The sequence below is a fragment of the Podarcis gaigeae genome (assembly GCF_964106915.1).
Source record: "Podarcis gaigeae genome assembly, chromosome: 11".
NCBI classification, from domain to species: Eukaryota; Metazoa; Chordata; class Lepidosauria; order Squamata; family Lacertidae; genus Podarcis; species Podarcis gaigeae.
The window spans coordinates 41,136,513-41,157,366 of record NC_139687.1 but is presented as its reverse complement, the minus strand read 5'-3'; the positions used below and the strand labels follow the sequence as shown (position 1 = coordinate 41,157,366).

Genomic DNA, 20,854 nt, shown 5'->3' with positions numbered 1-20,854 from the left:
TTAAATAAATAATAATAATTTAACCATCTCATTCAGCAGCATATGCAGAAAAAACCAGTAACAGAAAGATAGAACATACCAAGAATAAAACCAAATCCTTATTTTCTCCCCAAAACATAAATGTCCCTGAGCAAGTTGTTAATACAAAATAAGGAGTCAAAAAAACCAACCCGATTTAGTGACACACTTCATGATCCCAACCAAATGTTATCTCCAGAATGCAAAGATAATCTATCAAACTAGGCATAGAATAGATCCATCGATTTCAATGGGCCTACTCTGAGTATGTCATTTTATACCTTGACATCTCAAAGGCATGTGACTTTGAGGGTTAAGGCTGCCATACACTTTAAGTAACATTTGTTGCCATTTTACTATTAAGTGCTTTAGTTATTGTTGTTGTTATTATTGTGCATCTTTCATAGTACTTACAGGTGACAGCTGACATATGTAACAAATTAGACCCTTTAACTTTCTGCTTCCCATGAGCTGGAAATGATCCAGTTCCGAAAGTGTGCTGAATCAATTACAGTGCCTTTATTGGCTTTGAACCAGAACTAAACCAGAACAGTTTCATAGCTGAATCTGAACTATAACCCCTAGCTATAGAAGAACAACATTAATGGTTTGACTCCCTGAATATAACAGGCATTTGATTTGCAGAATTACCCCGTTCTCGAATAATAGGGCAAACAGCTTCCCCCCCCCTTACACTGTTACTGTGATTGCAGCCCTTTTGACTTCTTAATGTTCATATTTAATTCAGAAGGTCATTGTCTGTAAAATACTGTTGCTCCTTCTCACAAATAATTCAGAACGCAGCAGACACACTAGTGTCAAGCTCAATAAATCTATGAACGCACAAGAGACTGGAGGCATGCAGTTGGTACTGGAGTGCTTTGCAAGATTGAAGAGGCATCTTCCTATCTTTTTGCTCATTTAACGTTCAAGCACAGCAGAGACTATACGAAATGCACCATCCAATAAAAGAAGACACTCAAAATTCAGCATTTCCCAATGTTAGGAGGAGGAAGAAGCCATTCCTTTGCAAAAGTCACGAGGCTGCCACCTCCAGTGGTGCATTATGAGAGCTTATTAAGAACAACCCATTGGAACATCCTCATTGCATAAGCTCCACTGAAATAAGCAGGGGATGCACAAGGGCATAAATGTGGTCTAGAAATCCTGCCACTAAACAAACAAACAATTTTCTTCCTCTACTACTTTACTGTAATTAACTGCTGTTTAAACAACTGAAATAAAGGAGGGAGGAGGAACTTTTAGTGTAGCAGAACCTATGCTTCAACCATCATTATACTGTTTCAGGTGCTTGCTAAAAAACTTTTTTAAAAAATTCTGCATGCCTATCTGGACATATAATGTAGTTTGCTGGACTTGCTTTTAAATTTTGTTGGTTTTATCAACAATTGTATTATACTGTTTTATGTACACCACCTGGGAACTGCTTAAGTGGTTTATACTCCTCCCCCTAAATAAATAGAACCCTGGGAAACCGCTGTAAAACTGAGCAATAGACAGATATAGAACAGGCAGAGGGGAGCTGCCTTTTTCCACATTGTTGCACCTCAAACACAATTGCAGGCTCCCTCTTCTTTTTGCACAGAACAAGGCAGCAGGAGCAACTAAAAATTAGTCAGTCATCCTTCCCCTCTCATATGCTCTTCACCAGGTTCAGCCAAGATTGCTTTCTTTGGTAGCTTTTCTGCAACAAACACAGGACAAAGCTACTTTCACAACAGCCTTCGTCCAAATTAACTCATTAGAAATTTTATAGGCTGCGTTGCCTTTGTGCAAGTCTTGCACTCCCCCCCCCCAAACCTTGTAATAAAACAAACATTGGATGTTAAAGAATCAGATGTACGAGTAAGAATCAAGTCAAAAGAAGGTCTCACTTAGCAATCCAACAGCAGCAGCAGGAACTAAACATAGCCCCAATGAGCAGTCCCACATTTCACACACTGAAGTAATCAAAGTCTGGGATGTCATAGATAACTGTGACTAAGGTATTCTGCCTAGAGGTAGTAGGATCTGGCAGACCAGCCTCCCATGGTGTTAGATGTTATGTGCTGCGAAAGCTACTTGGCCTGTGTTGACACAGCTGAGTCAACCAGCTGATCCCCCAAGCTGAGAGTCTGATCTTTTAGGGCAGGAGTAGGGGCTGCATACCGGCAATGGGTGTGTCTGGAGTCACTTGCAGCTGGGGACACCCCCTTCTCTCTATCCCTTTCTCTCCTTCGACAACCTCTTTCTCTAAGCCCATCCAAACTGGCGTTTTGTGGCAGGTGTATTCTGCAGTATGTTCTTGACACAGCAGTAGTGCATTAGGGGTGGGATTATTCTGCTTTCTTAAGATCTGCAATGATTCCCCAATGTTGCCATGTTACTGCTGCCTGGAGGGGCCACAGCACAACAAAAGCAGGACAATGAAGTGTTATGACTGCCCCCCCCCATTTTTTATGCAGTTGCAAATAGCACTGAAAACAGAAATACAAATCATGAGTGCACATTTAAAAGGGCATTCTGTCTGTCTGTCTGTCTGTCTCTCTCTCTCCACCCCCCTCCCCCTCTCCCCGTGTGTGTGCACATTTCTGCACTCCTTGCAAGACAACTATGTTTTAGGGGGAGCACCACCCCCTCCAGAACAGACTGCCCGCTACCTCCTATGTCAGACAAACCACCCACCAACATTGCCTCTGCATTGTCTAAACTGAGCTATAACCAGCCAGCACTGGTTGCTTAATCCTGTGTAACTTCCAGAAGTTTTGTTCTGCTATGCTTTGGACTGTTTTACTGTAGATTGTTTTAACTGTCAGCCGCCCTGAGAGCATGTGTAGTTAAAGATAGGATACAATTTTTCAAACGAATAAATAAACCTCTCTGCCATTCACATGATGGCGGATACAAAAACTTCACTCAGCTTGTCACATAAAGTGTATACAGAGTTGACTGTTTATAGCTAGGGCACGGTAGTGTGGTCTTTAGAAAACTTACAGAAAAGACATAGAAAAAGGTTGAAATCCATTTGCTTTAGAGTTTCCCTCTCCTGCCCAGGCCCACCTCCATACATGAGCCTGATTCCCCTTGGGTCTTGGCCATGCAGCTCCTCTTTGATGCCACAGCCTGTTTGCCTGTCCTCTCTTGAATGTCCAAAAAGTGTTATTGAGCTCAATTCTGGGGGCAAATCTGCATGAACGGTGAATGGAAGAAAACAACTTTGGTCAAGAAGCTCATGCTCATGAAAGAAGTAGGCTGGAATGTCTTGTCTTGAGGGCAAAAGTTCTTTTCTGTCTGGAGAGCGAGAACCAGAAATGCTGACAAGGCCTTGTGAAGAAGGTACAAGATTTGTTATACCACGTGGCTGGCAGCCCTGGGCTCTCCCTGTGCCCAATAAGTTTGGGATCACGTCAACCCCTAAAACAATGGAGAACTCTTTCTGCCGGTGTTTGTCCCATGAACTGCCATTTAACATTACAAAACTAATTTTTAGTGGGGGCAACAAAATGGGACAAACCAGGATGGAGAAAATTATAGGTGCAATGGTGATAAAAAAGAGAGACTGCACTCTGTGCTAGAATTCACTGCTTTGTTTGTTTAAAGTTTTGCTTAGCTCCAAATTTTTCTTATACTTTTGCATGTTCTGCTTGCTTTTTTAAAAGAGGAGTTTCCTGCTTTGAATCTGTCCTGTCAATTTTTGATTACTCCCAAGCACAGTTCCTAATTCGTTATTCTATTTTTCTACCCTTTCCCCTTCATCTGGATTTTTCTGGATCCTACCCGCAGAATCCTGCATTTACCACTCAGCTCTTCCCCAGGCCCACAGAAACTGGTTCCTTTGAGTTACTGCTTGGAGAGGTAACTATCATATTCTTTCTTTTGTCTTTTCTTAATATTTAGAAGTTACTATAGTGTGGAGGGACGCAGGTGGCGCTGTGGGTTAAAGCCTCAGTGCCTAGGACTTGCCGATCGAAAGGTCGGTGGTTCGAATCCCTGCGGCGGGGTGCGCTCCCGCTGCTCGGTCCCAGCGCCTGCCAACCTAGCAGTTCGAAAGCACCTCCCGGTGCAAGTAGATAAATAGGGACCGCTTACCAGCGGGAAGGTAAACGGCGTTTCCGTGTGCGGCTCTGGCTCGCCAGAGCAGCGATGTCACGCTGGCCACGTGACCCGGAAGTGTCTCCGGACAGCGCTGGCCCCTGGCCTCTTGAGTGAGATGGGCGCACAACCCCAGAGTCTGTCAAGACTGGCCCGTACGGGCAGGGGTACCTTTACCTTTACCTTTACTTTTTATAGTGTTGTAACACAGCAAAGTTTTTAACTAAGTTAAACTGGTGGAAATTTTAGGGGGCAAATGAATAATTAAGAATGTTACATTTTTCATGTCATAAGTAATGTTTATAATTGCCAAGTTACATCTCGCTCTTCTGAGTTAAGGTTAAAAGTTAAACTACATATTCGTATTCTGTTTTGTTCTCCATTTACTCATTACTTGCACATATTTATCCTTTCCCATCTCTCTCTCTCTGTTGATTTCTTTTCAATATTATTATCTTTAAATCTTAGTAAACTGAAATTATTGCCTGCCCTTCTGCTGATATGTTTAAAATAATTATTTCCATATGAATTGTGGCTTCTTGGGTTTTGTTTGGTCACCACACCCTCACTCACTGGGGCAAACCAAGAACCTCCAGCAGCGACACATGCAAGGAGATGGTGCAGGATTGCATCCTTCACTTGCCTTGTGCACTCCCCCTGTGGGCAGCTGTCTGGATTGGACCTAAAGGGAGAGTGAACTGAGAATGGCAATAGAAGCAAGGAAGAGGTGGGCCCAACCAGCTCCCCAAAAAACCTTGGCCAAGACCCCCCCCCAAAAAAAAAACAACCCTGGAGCTGACATGGCTTCTCTCCTTAGAGGCTGAGAGAAGGCTGTGATGAGAGATCTGGCAACAATGATGAAGGAAAGGCAAGATAATCAAAAAGCATGCCAAACAACAGGGACAATAGATTGAAGTCAGCAAAGCCTGGTGACATTCAGTGAAGGATGTTGCAGGAGTTAGCCAGGCACATCTCAGAACCACAAGCTAATGCAATTGCATACTTGCGTTCCAGGTGATTGGGGGAAAGAAAATGATTGTCCCATTTAAAAAATAAAAGAAAGGCAACTCTGGGAAAGGCATACCAATCAGTATCTTCACTAAGGATGTGAATGATACAAAGCTGGGAGGTGCTGCAAATTTCTCAGAGGTCGGCTAGAAGTTCAAAATGACCTCAATTGAGAAAATTGGCAGACACCAACCACATGACATTAAAGTGCAATAAATTGGAAAGAGACCACATTATTAAGCAAAGCACCAGATGTTTCAGTGGCAGATAACTGGCTAGGCTATGAATCCATGAGGCAACACTGTTCTAAGCTTCATCAATAGAAACATTATTTCCAAGACCCTAAAAGAAAGAGTTTCACCTAAGGCAATGTCTGTCACTTTGGAGAGAATCCAAATCAGCTCAAGACATCAGATGATTTGTGTCTTGGATGATTTGAGTCCAGCGCTGTTTTTCACTTTGAAGTTGAAAATAAAATGATGCCTCCTCTGTTGAATTTTGTGCTAAAGTGGTTAGTGGGGTTAACGTGGCATGTGTTCCAAAGCAAGAACAGCACTTTCCAGCAGGTGAATAAGCTCTCAGCATTTGCTGAAAAGTCAGTCGGTGAATTACACCTATTTTTGCTGGCTAGAGGGTGATGGCTCCTCTGGGAATGATGTAGCCACAGAGGTGTTGTGGGGAGATAAGAGGGTGAGAGATGTGACTCATAGTGGAGACTATGAACCTGGTTGGAAAGAGGAAAAGCTGGGAAAGAGAAATTGCCAAGGTCAATGTGTTCACACACAGCTGGAGTTAATCTGCTTATTGACTTCTTCAAGTTTGAGCTGGTTCTAGTGGGCCCTCTTACGAAGGCCTAGTATATGGCCTAGTTCACAAGCCTGTGAATATTCTGACTGATTTCAACTACAGTGGTACCTTGGTTTACAAACTTAATCCGTTCTGGAAGTCCGTTCTGAAACCGAAACTGTTCTTAAACCGAGGTACCACTGTATATCCAAAATCCACCATCACAGTTATGGAATGTGAAATGGATAATGTGGCTCTCCAGGTATTGAACATGTGCTAGCATTTAGGAAGCAGTTAAATGTGCTTTTCAGACTTTGCTGTGATTTATCCTGAACACCATAGTGATGTGGGTCACTATTATGCTCCTTCCTCTTTTTTAAGGATGGGGGGGGGGGGGAGATAATGGCTTGCCCACTACCATACAAGGGGCCTTACAGAGACAGGACAAGATTTGACATGGATCCAAGGCCAGCACTGTCCACTGTATCACATTGACTCCACTAGCTAAAGGTGTTACTAAGTGATATCTATAGTTCCATTTCCCCTTCTTTCCATGGCAACTACACACCAAAATGTTTCCAGGGGCAATGGCTAATGCACAATGCTGCTAATAAAAGACTTCATATAACATCATAAACTGACTCCCAAAGGAAGCCAGAAAACAGCTGCAGATTGACACTATGCAATAACAACAGAAAACATTATTCCTCCTCTAGCAGAAGCCATATTATATACCGTAATTATAAACACAACCTTGACCAAGATGTATCATAGGTAACTCATTTTTTCTCTGAATCAGACTTCTTACAACAAAAATCCCCACCCATTTAGAATGCAATCGAGCTAATTTTTAAGCTCTACCGATTTTAGTGGGTGACTTAAGCATGCACTTTAATGTCTCTTCTGCTGAAATCAGTTGTACTTTAACTCGATCTTACACATCCTTCATAGTAACCAGAAGTACACCAGGGCAAATGAAAATGTTTAAAATGCAGAGGTAGCCGTGTTGGTTCATAAGAAGAAGAAAAGAAAAATCATTCAAACTGCACAGTTGGGCAATACCTTTATTAGGGCAACCCAAAATGTCGTAGAATTTTGGAAAGCTTTTGAGTTCTCGAGAATTCTTCCTAAGACAAGAATTTACACAAAACGGGGTGAAGGGACATGGAAAACTAAAAATACATTTTTGCGTCTGTGCTCTTCCCTTCTCCAGGGTATCCTTATACTGAATCAAGTCCATCAAGCTTGGTCTATTCTAACCAGAAGCAGCTCTCTCGAGCAGGGGTCAGCAAACATTTTCAGCAGGGGGCCGGTCCACTGTCCCTCAGACCTTGTGGGGGGCCGGACTATATTTTTTGGGGGAAATGAACTAATTCCTATGCCCCACAAATAACCCAGAGATGCATTTTAAACTAAAAGCACACATTTTACTCATGCAAAAACACCAGGCGTGCCACACAAATAATCCAGAGATGCATTTTAAATAAAGGGACAATTCTACTCATGTAAAAACACACTGATTTCCGGACCATCTGCAGGCCGGATTTAGAAGATGATTGGGCCAGATCCTGCCCCCGGGCCTTAGTTTGCCTATCCATGCTCTAGAGATTCAGAAGACATTCCTAGCCCTACCTGTAGATGCCAGAGAAGGGCTTTTGAACCTTTCTCATGCAAAGCACGAACTATACCACAGATACACATCCCTTGTCCTACCAGAGGACTTCTGCATTTGCACCTCTTTTTATGAATGAGGATCTTTCAGATCATTTGCAAATGCTGGTCTGAAAACTGTATCAAGCTACCATGTTCTGCCTCAATGTCTTCTGCACTTTCTAGCTTTGAATATGGGGAGAAGTTTATTTCACATGTGAGAGTATTCAAGCATCATGGCCACAGTCTCGGTGGCATGGTCCAAAAGCACACGGCTGATGATCATGCGTTTTACACCTCGGTGTACATTAACCAAGCATTCACAATTGGCATTCTGGGTCCCCCAATTCACAACTCAAGACAAACAGCCTGGATAATTGCAATGTTCTGCAAAGAATAAGACCACAGAGACAGGCAAATGGATGCCGTGGTATCCTAAGAGACTAGAAGATCAAAGCAGTGTAAGGAAGGAAGGAAGGAAGGAAGGAAGGAAGGAAGGAAGGGAGGAAGAAGAAGAGGAGGAGGAGTTTGGATTTGATATCCCACTTTATTACTACCCGAAGGAGTCTCAAAGCGGCTAACATTCTGCTTTCCCTTCCTCCCCCGCAACAAACACTCTGTGAGGTGAGTGGGGCTGAGAGACTTCAGAGAAGTGTGACTGGCCCAAGGTCACCTAGCAGCTGCATGTGGAGGAGCGGAGACGCGAACCCGGTTCACCAGATTACGAATCTACCGCTCTTAACCACTACACCACACTGGAAGGAAGGAAGGAAGGAAGGAAGGAAGGAAGGAAGGAAGGAAGGAAGGAAGCCATACTGAAATTTTTACACTGGTTACACTAATCAGGGGAAGATACGCTTGTGAGTCAATGGAAATAGCAATAAGGAACTTATTCTGATAAACAATTCACTGAAATACTGTATTAGGAAAAGAAATTTGTCTACATTCTCACTTAACAAAATATTCATTTTTTAAAATTGCACTATGTTTTCTGTGGTGCTATTGGGTCAGTGCATCTGGCTGCTAACCAGAAGGTTGGTGGTTCGAGCCCACCCAGGCGTGGCTGTCAGGGGGTTGGACTAGATAGCCTTTGGGGTCCCTTCCAACTCTACAATTCTACAATTACAGGGGCAGGATTATACATGAGGGGAACTAGGAACTCTTTGCCGCAGGTGGCAACATTTTTTTCTCACTTCCATCTACCACTTGATAGTAGATGAAATACTTTGGACGGACGTGCCACACTTAAAGCTTTTCTGCAAAATAGCTGCAGGATTATCAGTTACAGTTAAACTGAGCAAATAAGTAAAACAAAAGAACTGTGGAATATTATCTGGCTGCTGGAAAACAATAAAGGGCTATAGAAAGAAAATGAACATTAAAAAAGGAGAGAAAAACTGTGGTGTAGTGGTTTTTTTTAAAAAAATAAAACCTGACAGAAACTTCACAGTTACAGAGTGCTGGTCCGCCCAGCAGAAAGTATCTGTGACGTCAGCTGAGGTTTTGCCTGAATAAGGTCTGGCTGCAATGTTTCTCAAAGCACTGCCTTTTGTGCTTTTACACTGGAAATCTGGCAACAGTTTCCATGAAATTACCAACTATGCAATACAGTATTATGTGGCTGACGTAGCCTGAGAAAATTCAACACTTCTTCACAACGTCATGGAAGAAGAATGAAGTTTGATTAATGGTTTACCATAATCTCATACTGTTATTGGTTTTATTAAAATTACTATGGACCTACTAATACTACTACTATTATTTTTATAAAAAAAAACCAAACCACTGTCGCATATCTCTCATTATAACTTGCAATGATGTTGCTGGGGCTATTGTGATGACATCAAATAGCTGATGGCCCCCCCAGGTAAAACATTTGAAGACTCTGCTAAGAAGGCTAAGCCAACAATCAGAAATATCCATAATGAATGTCAAACGACTGCAGCAAAAACCTACATTTTGCAAGAAGCGTCATGTCAAAATTGGAGCTAGAGGTAGAACAAATCACATCTCTTAGTGCTTCTCTATGTGCACAGAGATGACATAAGCAAAAATGATAGAATGTCAGGACATCTAGAAATAAACATCTAGGATGTGCCCAGAGGGCATAGGTATCAGTGAAGCTGCCCTTTCCTGGCCAGACATCTTGAAAAGCCTTATAATTTATAGATCCATCATACAGAAGAAGCTACAACTTTGGCAACTGCTTAGGAAATGGAGAGCACGATCCTCTGCAGGTTTTACTCAGAGGAAAACACTACTTTTGATCACTGGGACTTGTTCTCAAGTAAATAAAGCCAGGATAGCAATGTTTAAGAAAAAGAATACTGACTAAAAAAAATGCATAGCATTTTCAAGTGCATCTGGTGCATTATCTAGTTATAACCCTTGCAACAACCTTTTCAGGCAATTCAGTATTATTATCCTCCACATGCAGGAAGTGGGCAGAACAAGTTTAGGAGATAGTGACTTCCTTAAGGCTACCAAGGAAGTCTATGGCATAGGTGAGATTCAAATGAGCAGCAGACTTCCTGACCCATAGCTCAGTCTCAGGTTGCAATCCTATGCATGCATGCCTAGGAGTAACCCCCATTGAAGACAATAGGACTTGCTTCTGAGCAAACAGGCACAGGGCAATTGTGTTAGCCATTCTGCTACACCAGCTCTAAAAATAATATTTTAAAATGCACTGGTTGTTGTCCTGGTTCATGCCTCTTTGTGGGGCGGGGGGGGGGGGTTAAGAGAGAAGAGGAACATGCTGGCATTTTCCCCTTTAATTTTTTTTTTCTAAGGGAAAGTACACAAGATAAAATCTCTCATCACAAGATCTTAGTCTGTGTTTTCCCATACTTCCTATGATCTGTCATCACTTGACTTATTGAATGCAAGAAAAATAAGGGGAAAGTTGTCACCAGAAATGCAAACAGAAACCCAACAAGCAATAGAAGCTACTACCTTGAGTCTCCCTTCAGAAGGCCAACTCAGAAAAGTTATCCGTAATAAGGCAGCAGAAGTTCTCACTCTGTTCAAGAAAGCTAAATTGCCATACACCCCCATGCTAAAGAAGGTAGAACAGAAACAAAGGTGATGTCTGGATTGGATATACCCTTGCACCCCAATCTGTGGAATCAGCATGTACACAATATATTAACACAAATATAGACAGGCAGGCAGTGTCAGCAAAGCAGGGAGGTAAAAACGGCCACATTACCAAGTTGCATCTGCAGTTCTTAATGAGCTGGTAGATCGGGATCTTGGCTTCATAATAATACTCATCTTGCAAGTAAAATCCCAGGTGCTCCTAGCAGTGAAACTTCAGTTGTCCTCACACCGCTCCTCCTGCCCCAGGTATTCCCTCTGAAGAGCAGGCATGCTTCAAGAACAGGAGCTTTCTCAAAAGCATTACTCCTTGCAACAAAAATCCGGCCTCTTTGAGAGGAGTCCTAAACTACTGGAGCTCTTCTCGGCTTTATTCCTCCCTGCCTTTGTGCCAGCACTGTTTGGAAGTGACAGTGCTTTTCTCTTCTGCCTTGCATTGCCGGGGGAGGAGGAACCGTATTTTGAATCTATTCTCCATCTAGGTCACATGGGAAGCAAGGCAGCTGAAAGAGCCTCTTGATCGCTTTTCTCTCGCAATCCTATAATAACAGGTTTAAAGGTCAGCCACATGCTAAAACTGTTGATGGGCGGCAGAAGGAAAATATGAAGATGAGCCACTGGAGCACCAGTAAGTAGCCAGGGAAGCTTCGCTTGCAGAGGTGCCAGGGTAAATGGAAGAGCACAGAGCATTATGACCCCTTCCTGTTCAATGCAAGGACTGCCTGAGAACATAATTCTTCACTCTCTTTCCTTCTGATATCTTGCAGCCTCCCTCCCTCCCTCCCTCTCTCCCTCCCCACTGCTTTCAGAAAGGGAAACCAGCTGCTTAATCACACAAAAAGCTTGAGGGCTGAGTGATATCTGGTTGAGAAAACACCTTGAGATGCTAAACAGGAAGTTAAACTAAAAGGAATACATGCACAATGGTTGGGGGCTGATAAGTCTCAATCTCTCTCTCCCTTTCTCTTTCTCACTCTCACACTTATCATACAGTGTATGTGTAGGTCTTATACTATGCACAGCACAATCCTAATCATGCTATTTGGAAGCAAATTCCAGAGTTCAATGTGACTTAAAGGTAAAGGGACCCCTGACAATTAGGTCCAGTCGTGGCTGACTCTGGGGTTGCGGCACTCATCTCACTTTACTGGCTGAGGGAGCCGGCATATAGCTTCTGGGTCATGTGGGCAGCATGACTAAGCCACTTCTGGCGAACCAGAGCAGCGCACGAAAATGCCATTTACCTTCCCACCATAGCGGTACCTATTTTTCTACTTGCACTTTGACGTGCTTTCAAACTGCTAGGTTGGCAGGAGCTGGGACCGAGCAATGGGAGCTCACTCCGTCGTGGGGATTCAAACCACCGACCTTCCAATTGGCAAGCCCTAGGCTCAGTGGTTTAGACCATAGCACCACCCAGGTCCCTTCATTGTGACTTACTCTCAAGTAAAAGCTCATATAGGATTGCTGCCAAGGTCCTGTTTCATAAAGGAGCGAGAGCTGTACGTGAGCTGCTCCATTCAAGATGCCCAGAGGCTCTTCCTTGCAAGCAGCTAACATGCCCAGCCAGCCATTAATCATAAACCCCCCTGCCTAAAATAAATTCCATCTGAAATTCTCTTAAGTGTTGGCATGTGCAGTGTTGTGAAAGAGATAAGATATGCATTTTCGGGGTTACGTTCTTGCTATGTACATACTGATTTGAGGATGTGTGCAGGGAGAGATTTTTAAATGCCATGTTGTGAATATGCTTTGGAATTTGCTTTCAAAATGTAGACAGCGATGTCATCAGCAAGTGATTACATGCAGAGGAACTGTTCCTCCATGCAGGAGCAGCAGATTACGTATTACAAAGGATTGGGTAACCTCCTGGCAGTTTTGGGAACGAAACTCAACTGACGTGTCATGATCTTCTTGCGTCCTTACTTTTTAAAGAACATGTTAAAAACAAAACATGTGGACAATGAGATTTCCATCTGTATCTGGAGAGGTGCCCATTAATCTCTGCTAACATCAGCTGAGGGTTATTGATTGCTATTTTAAGAGCTCCAAAAACATGCACCACGGTCAGTACATGCTATTCATTGACAGGAATGATCCTGTCTGCCCTCTAGGCTTATGCCAATCATCTGTATGCAAATTGTTCCATAACAGCAGAAAGAATTTTAATGAGGCATCATGCTCCGCATTCTCTTCATTTGTCTCCCAAGCTTTTATTTTCTATAATACGTTTAGTTGGCCGATGCTCAGGAGTTTCAAAGGGGAGCCTCATTTCTTAGTCAAAGAGCCTCCAAGAGAGGAGGACCAACAATAGACTGTTAAACACGGGGATAGTCAAGGGGCCTTGGAAACACCTGAACCTGTGCAATAGGAAATGTGTAAGCATTCTCCCAAAGGATTTGCTGTTGTTGTTTAATTAAGGTTTTAAAAATGCTGGGAGATAGATATTTAATCCACAAGCAAGGAAATAAAGGCTTAGGGCAAATGAAACCCTCCAGGCATTTCAGTCTTGCTCCCAGGAGTCTCCCTAGGCTACACCCTTGCCTTGGCCACGCCTCCTCCACAGGACACACCCCTCACTGATCCTGATCCATGTGCTTCTCAAGTGTATGTGCCTTGCTTGTTTGGATGGGGAATGGGATATTAATTCATAGACAATAAGATTATCAGTGGCTACTAGCCGGAATGGTTCCCCAGTTCAGAAACTGGGGAAGAACAGTGGGAGAGGGTTATTGGCACCATGTTTCTTTTGTGAGCATTCCAAATAGCCTCCAGTTGACTTCTATAGACACAGGATGCTCAGGGACAGGAACAAGCCAGCAATAAATCACACTGAGCATGTTGGAGTTAACTCTTTATTAGCAAAAGAAAAAAGGATCTGCACAGGAGTGTCAGGCCTGATGAGCACAGCGACTCATCTCTGGCAGGTCTTGCCCCTATGAAGCAGTTGCTAAGAGTGAACATCCCTACCTCCCCACAGCTGCCTAATTCCCTCCCTCACCAGGGTTTTCCCCAAGCAATTGGACTCTGCGCCTGCATGAAGCTAACTTTTTCTCTGTCCTCTTTATGCCTCACCTGGTTCTGTGAGACCAGGGAGGAGAGGAGCTCATCACAGCAGGAAGGGGAAACACCCTTGACTCTTCACCAGCCAGACTCATCTCTGAAACAAATCTCTCTCCCCCCCCCCCCACTAAGCCTTGTTACCTCTTCAGCTTGCTACTCCTACTCCTCCCAGTCTTCTCTCTCTGACCACTCATCATCCCACCACCAGTCCTCTGGCTCTGAGCCTTCTTCCTGTAGGGAAGTGCTTTTCAACCAGTGTCTTGTGGCATGCTGGGGTGCGTTGAATGATGATCAGGGGTGCCGCGGGCAATGTCCCTCTTTCCTTCCTCCCTCATCTGATGCCCTAGGCAAATGGTTTCTCTGGGACTGGCCAGGGGTGCTTCCCAGGCCATGGAGGGGCCGGGGACGGCTTTGGGGTGGCAGAGAATGGGGTTGCAGAAGTGGCTACTGAGAGTACTCCCAAGGAAAGAGGAGTCTGAGGGAACATTCCACAATGGAGTGGACTCAAAAAGGCTGAAAATCTCTGCTTTAGGGGTTCGCCAGCTGATTCCTCCTACCATTCCTCTGCAGCCAACCAGTCCACAACACTCAGCTAAACAAGCCTTGGGGTGTGATCCAGTGGGCTCTATTTTATGCTGCATATGGTCACCTGACGATTTCACAGCAGAGGTGAGGTTTCAACCAGAGACTTGGTGGTTTATAGCATGGGAAGCAAATCCAACTGAATAGAGCAATGGATCCAGTGCCACATCTGCAGCCCCACTGCTTGAACTGGTTGGGATGGAAGGGGCGGAAGAGAGAGGGGTTCCCCTTCTTAATTCCAGGGCCTTATGCCAACTACCACAGGCTTAAACACAACCAGTGGTAGCCTGTCAACAACTTGTGCTGTTGGTGGGACAGCAGGGGCCTCCACTGCAATGGAACCCTACCCCTCCTGCCATATCCTGGTCCCTTCCAGCATTGTTTTGTTAGGCCACATCCAAACCATACATTTAAAGAGCTAGGATACCACTTTAGAAAGTCACAGCTTCCCTCAAATAATTCTGGGAGTTGTAGTCAGTGTGCTGAGAGGTGTTAGGAGTTGTTCCCTCCCAGAGCTACAATTCCCAGTCCGGTTTAACAACCATTTTCTCTTCACAGGGAACACAGGAAATTGAGCACCTTTACCAAACAACAACCACAGCTCTCAGAATTCTTTGGGGGAAGCTGTGGCTGTTTAAAGTGGTTTACAGCACTTTAGGTAAAGGTAAAGGACCTCTGGAAGGCTAAGCCCAGTCAAAGGCGACTATGGGGCTGCGGCGCTCATCTCGCTTTCAGGCTGAGGGAGCCGGCATTTGTCCACAGACAGCTTTCCGGGCCATGTGGCCAGCATGACTAAACCACTTCTGGTGCAACGGAACACTGTGACGGAAACCAGAGCACACGGAAACACCGTTTACCTTCCCGCTGCAGTGGTACCTATTTGTCTACTTGCACTGGTATGCTTTCAAACTGCTAGGTTGGCAGAAGCTGGGACACAGCAATGGGAGCTCACTCTGTCAAGTGGATTCGAGCCACCGACTTTCTGATTGGCAAACCCAAGCGGCTCAGTGGTTTAGACCACAGCGCCACCCGCATGATGGCTCAAGTCTTTTAGTCATTAAGTTGCCCCAGCTCAAGGTTTGCACATTGCAACAAGCAAGTGGAACAGATCCTTCCAAAGGAGAAGATCAAGGATTGGAATATGCCAGTGAGAAGCCTGGCTGCAGCTGTGTGTGGCCCCAGATATCTAAACACTGAAGTTTTCCCTAGAAGGGAGAATTTGGCATGAGGGAGGGTGCGAGGAACAAAGCCTCTCAAGCTCTAAAGTACAGTTTTGGAACACATGCAGCATGCTTGTACTGAAAAATGCATTTAAACAATTTGTCTGAAAGGTTTATAAACCCAACATATTAATTACAGATAATTAGCAGAGGTTTCTCTCTGCCCCACTACCCCTCTCACTCTGTTATTTACACTGATGCCAACCTTGACCTTTCACAGCATAACAACACTTTTTCAAGGTCTCCCCCCCTCCCTTGTACTCCTAGCTTTGCAGTATTTTTCACTGTAGCTTGCGAAAACCTATCTTTAAACATTTCTGGAGCTTACGACAGTTCTTTGGACACCTACTTGCAAAATCTGGTTTGTTTCATAAAAGTTTCCAAAATCCAGTGTGTTTAAAATAAACACAGAATAGTATGCATTAAAAATAGAATTTGTAGGAGAAGAAGAAAACAGATACACTTTCTTGCTGGTGGGTTGTTCTTTTTTCTTTTCTTTTTTTGACACAGCGTGATAATCACCGAAATAAGCCAAAAGGTCTCATCACTATTTCCAACAAGCAATTCCTCACCCCCTGTTGAGTTAGTTAGCTTCTCTTCCAGGGTTGTGGAACATATTAGTAGCCATTTGCTCCTTATGGTAACCTAGTTTGCATGGTCTCTGCTCAGCAGATACTTTTTTAAAAAAACAACTCACAATGGTATTGCCAGGGCAGGACTTTGGGGGCAGAAGTCAACAGTCCCACTCAGCGAAAGAAGCAGGAGGCCTCTCTTGCCACATTTTGAAGCAAGCAAAGTAATAAGCATCACAATCTAAAGTCTGTGACACCATTAAACCAAGAGTCTAAAATTACCTGACGCAAAGAGGTCAGGAAAAAGTAAGTGCTTAATGTTCAGATAATTTGTGAATTGTTCGCAGCCACCACAACCCCTTTGCATAAATTACTGTTCAGAGAGTTTATGAGTTCTGGAGTACAGACATGAGCTGATGGGGAGAACTGCAAAGATTTATCAAGCAAATGTATACATGTTTACACAGAAAACAGCCTCACTAAGTTAAATGTGGCTCACTCTCAACTAAGTCTGTTTTATAGGACTGAGAAAATAATAATAATGAAGATAAATTATATGCCACCCATTTCATTGGGTTGTCCCAGTCAGTCTGGGAGACTTCCAACAACTTAAAACATCAAACACAGTAAAATATCAAACATAAAAAACTTCCCTATACGGGGCCGCCTTCAGATGCCTTCTAAAAGTCAGATAGTTTATTTCCTTGACATCTGATGGGAGGGCGTTCCACATGGCAGGCATGACTACTGAGAAGGCCCTTTGCCTGGTTCTCTGAAACCTCACTTCTCACACGGAGGGAACCACACTTACTTGGGAGTAAGTCCCAATAAACACCACAAGTCTTGAAAGTGGCTTGTACAGGACTATACTATTAGTCGATTATTTGGTTAGATTAACCCATTAAAATGCTCTGATGGATCAAAAAGGTGTTCTGATTCATCAGGCAGCAGGTTTTTTTAAAAAATCAAAATTAACATATTTAATTAAACCACGGTGACTGGCACAATCTTAGATGAAGATTCCCCTGCCTTTCACACATTGGAGGGAATTCCTTTCCTAAGATGGTGCCTGCCAAGGAAACATGCATATCTCATCCAAAAGTGTTTGGCAGGACGTTCCACTAAATGTAAAGTGCCATTTGATTCTTTTCATAACTAGTGATGGCAGGGGATGCAAGTGGAATCGTTTCTGTGCTTCACCTACCACTGAGCTCAGTCTTTCCCATCATTAGCATCTGCACCATCCTTTGCCAACCTGGTACTCTCCAGATATTATTTGACTACAACTCTCTTGGCCGCAGCCAGAATGCCATTGGCGAGTACGGCGTTGGTGAAGGATGATCTGCTTCACGGTGCCTTCTCAGCCCCCAAACAAACATATGGGCAAAGTCCTACCTATAGTAGAAGAGGAACAGAAAGAGTAATGCTGGAATCCCCTGCAACTGCTGCACTCACAGTGGTAGCAATTGCTATGGTCTGGGGTGTCCTCAGATGGCACACAAAAAATAATAGCTAATAGATGGCACACAAAAAATCTAAGGAACCATCTTGGCTGGGCTAGAACTAAGGTGCTCCCTTTAACCCAGAAGTGGGTGAAGTCTCAATATGTCCAAACCTACATAGGGAGTAAGGTGATTCCTTTTCAGAAAGCCAGCAGGACTGGTTCAGATGATCAGAAATAACTTCCTGGACTTATGCCACCTTGGACTCATGATATAAAACTGCATATCTGAATGATCCCCCATGCTTAGCCTGTAGATGAATAATAATAATAAAAAGCAGACAGAAGATTTTCTTTCTTTCTTTCTGAATCAGCAGCAGTCGCTTTTGACCTTGCTGATCAGGAGGCACAACAAACAGCAAAGCCAACTCACCTTTTCCTATTATTATTCTATCAACCGTGAAAGGCTGTTTTTCAAATGGCCTTCTCTAATTAGAAAAGTAATTTGAGAAAAGATGTTTTGTACGGTTTGTGGCAGTATTTTGCTTTTTGTTTTAAGTAAGGAATAAGGATCACTCCTAAATTCTAAAAGTTCCCAGGCACAGAAGAACACATAGATATGAATGTATCTTCCCACGGGGAAGAGAGCCTGTCATTTCATTCCTGAAAAACGAATGAAAATCACACACATTTCATTCCTATTTTACACAGGAAAGTTTCAACTGGACCTTGCTCTTCTGTAATTTGGGTGGAATGCTCAATGTACACATTCCTGTTTGTATCCTGCCTTTCAGTCTCAAAAGGCAACCAAATGCAAAAAGAAAAGGAAATGAAAATACAGAATAAAACAACTACAAATTCATAAACTCTAATGAAGACATCAACAAGATTGATTAAGAGAGTTAAGTGTAGATTGCTTTTAACCAATCCTGCATACACTTGCCCAAGAGTAATTTCACCAATAAGCAAATTAATTCACCGTGTGGAATGCTCCTGTTCAAGATTCCAGCCAGCCAAAACATCTTCCAAGACATTCCCTTTCATTCTGCCATTCCCTGGTCATTTGCCCCTGAAAGACTGATTCCCATGGTTGATGCTGGGGGACCTTGCTTTGTCTCAACATCTCTATGAAACCAGTGCAAGAGGTTGTACACGAATGAATGAACAAGCAAACAATATCACCATGATTCCTCAGAGGGTAATGATGCAGATCAATGCAATAAGAGGGAGAGTACTATTGCACTCAGGTTCTGCTTAAGGGTTTTCCAAAGGCATCTGGTTGGCAAATCTGAGAACAAAATGCTGGGCTAGATGCACTTATGGCCTAATCCAGCAGATCTCTTACATCCCTAATAAAGATTCCTAATAAACACTAAGAAGAAACACTGCTGTTCGACAGTGGAATTTGCTGCCAAGGTGTGTGGTGGAGTCTCCTTCTTTGGAGGTCTTTAAGCAGAGGCTTGACAACCATATGTCAGGAGTGCTCTGATGGTGTTTCCTGCTTGGCAGGGGGTTGGACTCGATGGCCCTTGTGGTCTCTTCCAACTCTATGTTTCTATGATTCTATTCTAAGAGGAAGGGCATACAAAGTATAAATACATTGGTACCTCGGGTTAAGTACTTAATTCGTTCCGGAGGTCCGTACTTAACCTGAAACTGTTCTTAACCTGAAGCACCACTTTAGCTAATGGGGCCTCCTGCTGCTGCTGCGCCGCCAGAGCACGATTTATGTTCTCATCCTGAAGCAAAGTTCTTAACCTGAAGCACTATTTCTGGGTTAGCGGAGTCTGTAACCTGGAGCGTATGTAACCTGAAGCGTATGTAATGAGGTACCACTGTAGTTGAAACTGTAGTTTTCTTAGCCCGAGATATTGTTTTATTTCATCACATTTTATGTTACTTTCCTACTGACTAAAATTAGCTGAAACAGGTCTGGGGTGTGTGTATGTTAGGTTTTAGGGACCTTTAACATCTAACTCATGGGTCGGCAAACTAAGGCCAGCAGGCCAGATCAGTCCCAACTGCCCTCTGGATCCGGCTCGTGGAAAGTCCTAGAATTGCCGATTGGATCGGGGTTATCATTCGGGCTGCAACATTTTTTTTTCAATTTTGGGGGGACACCATTTCCCTCCCTCACACACATACCGCAGCGGCACCTCCTCCCTGTTCCCCCTCCTCCTCCTGGCTTCTCCCCGCCCTGCGGAGGAAGTAAGCTGGGCTTTGATTGGTGCCAGCCAATCCGAAGCCTCGCCGCCCGCGAGCTGAGGTGCAGCCCAGATTCGCCATCCACCCACCACCCTCTCCATCCATGGACATTGTAATGGGCACACCACAGGACTTTGGGTGGAGCTTGGCACGTCTACTGGCCCCATGCCTGGTGCCCGGGAAAGCTGGCCTGGAAAGGAGAGGTGCCGCCACCGCCGCCAGCTCTCAACCACAGGCAGAGAGGCAGAGGAGGTAGGAAAGCAGGAGGAGGGGAGGGGCTGGAGGAGAGAGAAGCCCCCCTCCGCCGTGTGTGCGTCTGTGCGCAGTCTGGCCTGCCACAAGATCTGAGGGGCGGTGAGCTGGCTCCCTCCTAAAAAAGTTTGCTGACCCCTGATCTAACTGTACCTTTCCTGGTGAAAGGCTTGAAACTTTCAGAAGAATATAGACTAAGACAGAGACTTTACGTGGGGAAAAGTGTACGCAAACATCTGTGACGACATCCCTTTGCTGTTACTATAGGAACCCATTTTAATGGGTAACATCTTCCCTTTTAAAAGATGCAACTAGGAGACATAGCTAAACATGTTTGAATTCCAGACTCAAGGTCCTTGAAAAATCAATGCAGAAGACTGTTGCTATGCCAGTGTCTTGCTTATCAGCTGCAAATAATGGGTAACCTTCCACGATTGCCTTATACCGGGGAACACAAGAAGCAGCAAGAATTCAATCAGAATGCCATGATCTATTCTTTCCGCCCCCTGCCAAGGCTAAGTCACACTGCTCAAAAGGTACAAAGGGTTTAAGGGCAAAAGATGGGATCGAGCAAATGTTAGTCACAAACAAATCCCGCTGGAGTCATCAAGACTTAAAATCCTACCTATGTCTCCTCAGAAGTGAGTCCCCCTTAGATAACGGGGGGTTAAGGAAGGCAGCCATAACCACTTCAATCTCATTGCAATAGGCCTTGAATATAACCTTTTCCTGGAATAGGCTCTAGGGCAGGGGTCGGCAAGGTTTACCTCGCCTGGGCCAGTTCACTCCAGTGGAGATTCCTCCATGCGCCGGATCGCATGTGCACATGAGCACGCACAGCAGTGATTTCCAGCGTCTGCGCAGAC

At 44.1% G+C, this 20,854-nt stretch overlaps 1 protein-coding gene across 10 annotated transcripts in view; it reads right to left on the bottom strand.

Annotated features, from left to right (window-relative positions):
- The window catches only part of PDE4D (phosphodiesterase 4D), a 611,966-nt gene that overhangs the window by 141,558 nt on the left and 449,554 nt on the right, over nucleotides 1-20,854 (bottom strand). The window contains exon 1 of one of the 10 annotated variants that reach the window (XM_083703509.1): nucleotides 10,766-11,372. The exons of the other annotated variants lie outside the window; for them this stretch is intronic. Coding sequence (XP_083559635.1) covers nucleotides 10,766-10,830 — 65 coding nt within the window. The 5' untranslated portion in view covers nucleotides 10,831-11,372. Of the gene's footprint in view, nucleotides 1-10,765; nucleotides 11,373-20,854 lie in introns of those variants that run through there. 10 annotated transcript variants of the gene reach the window in all.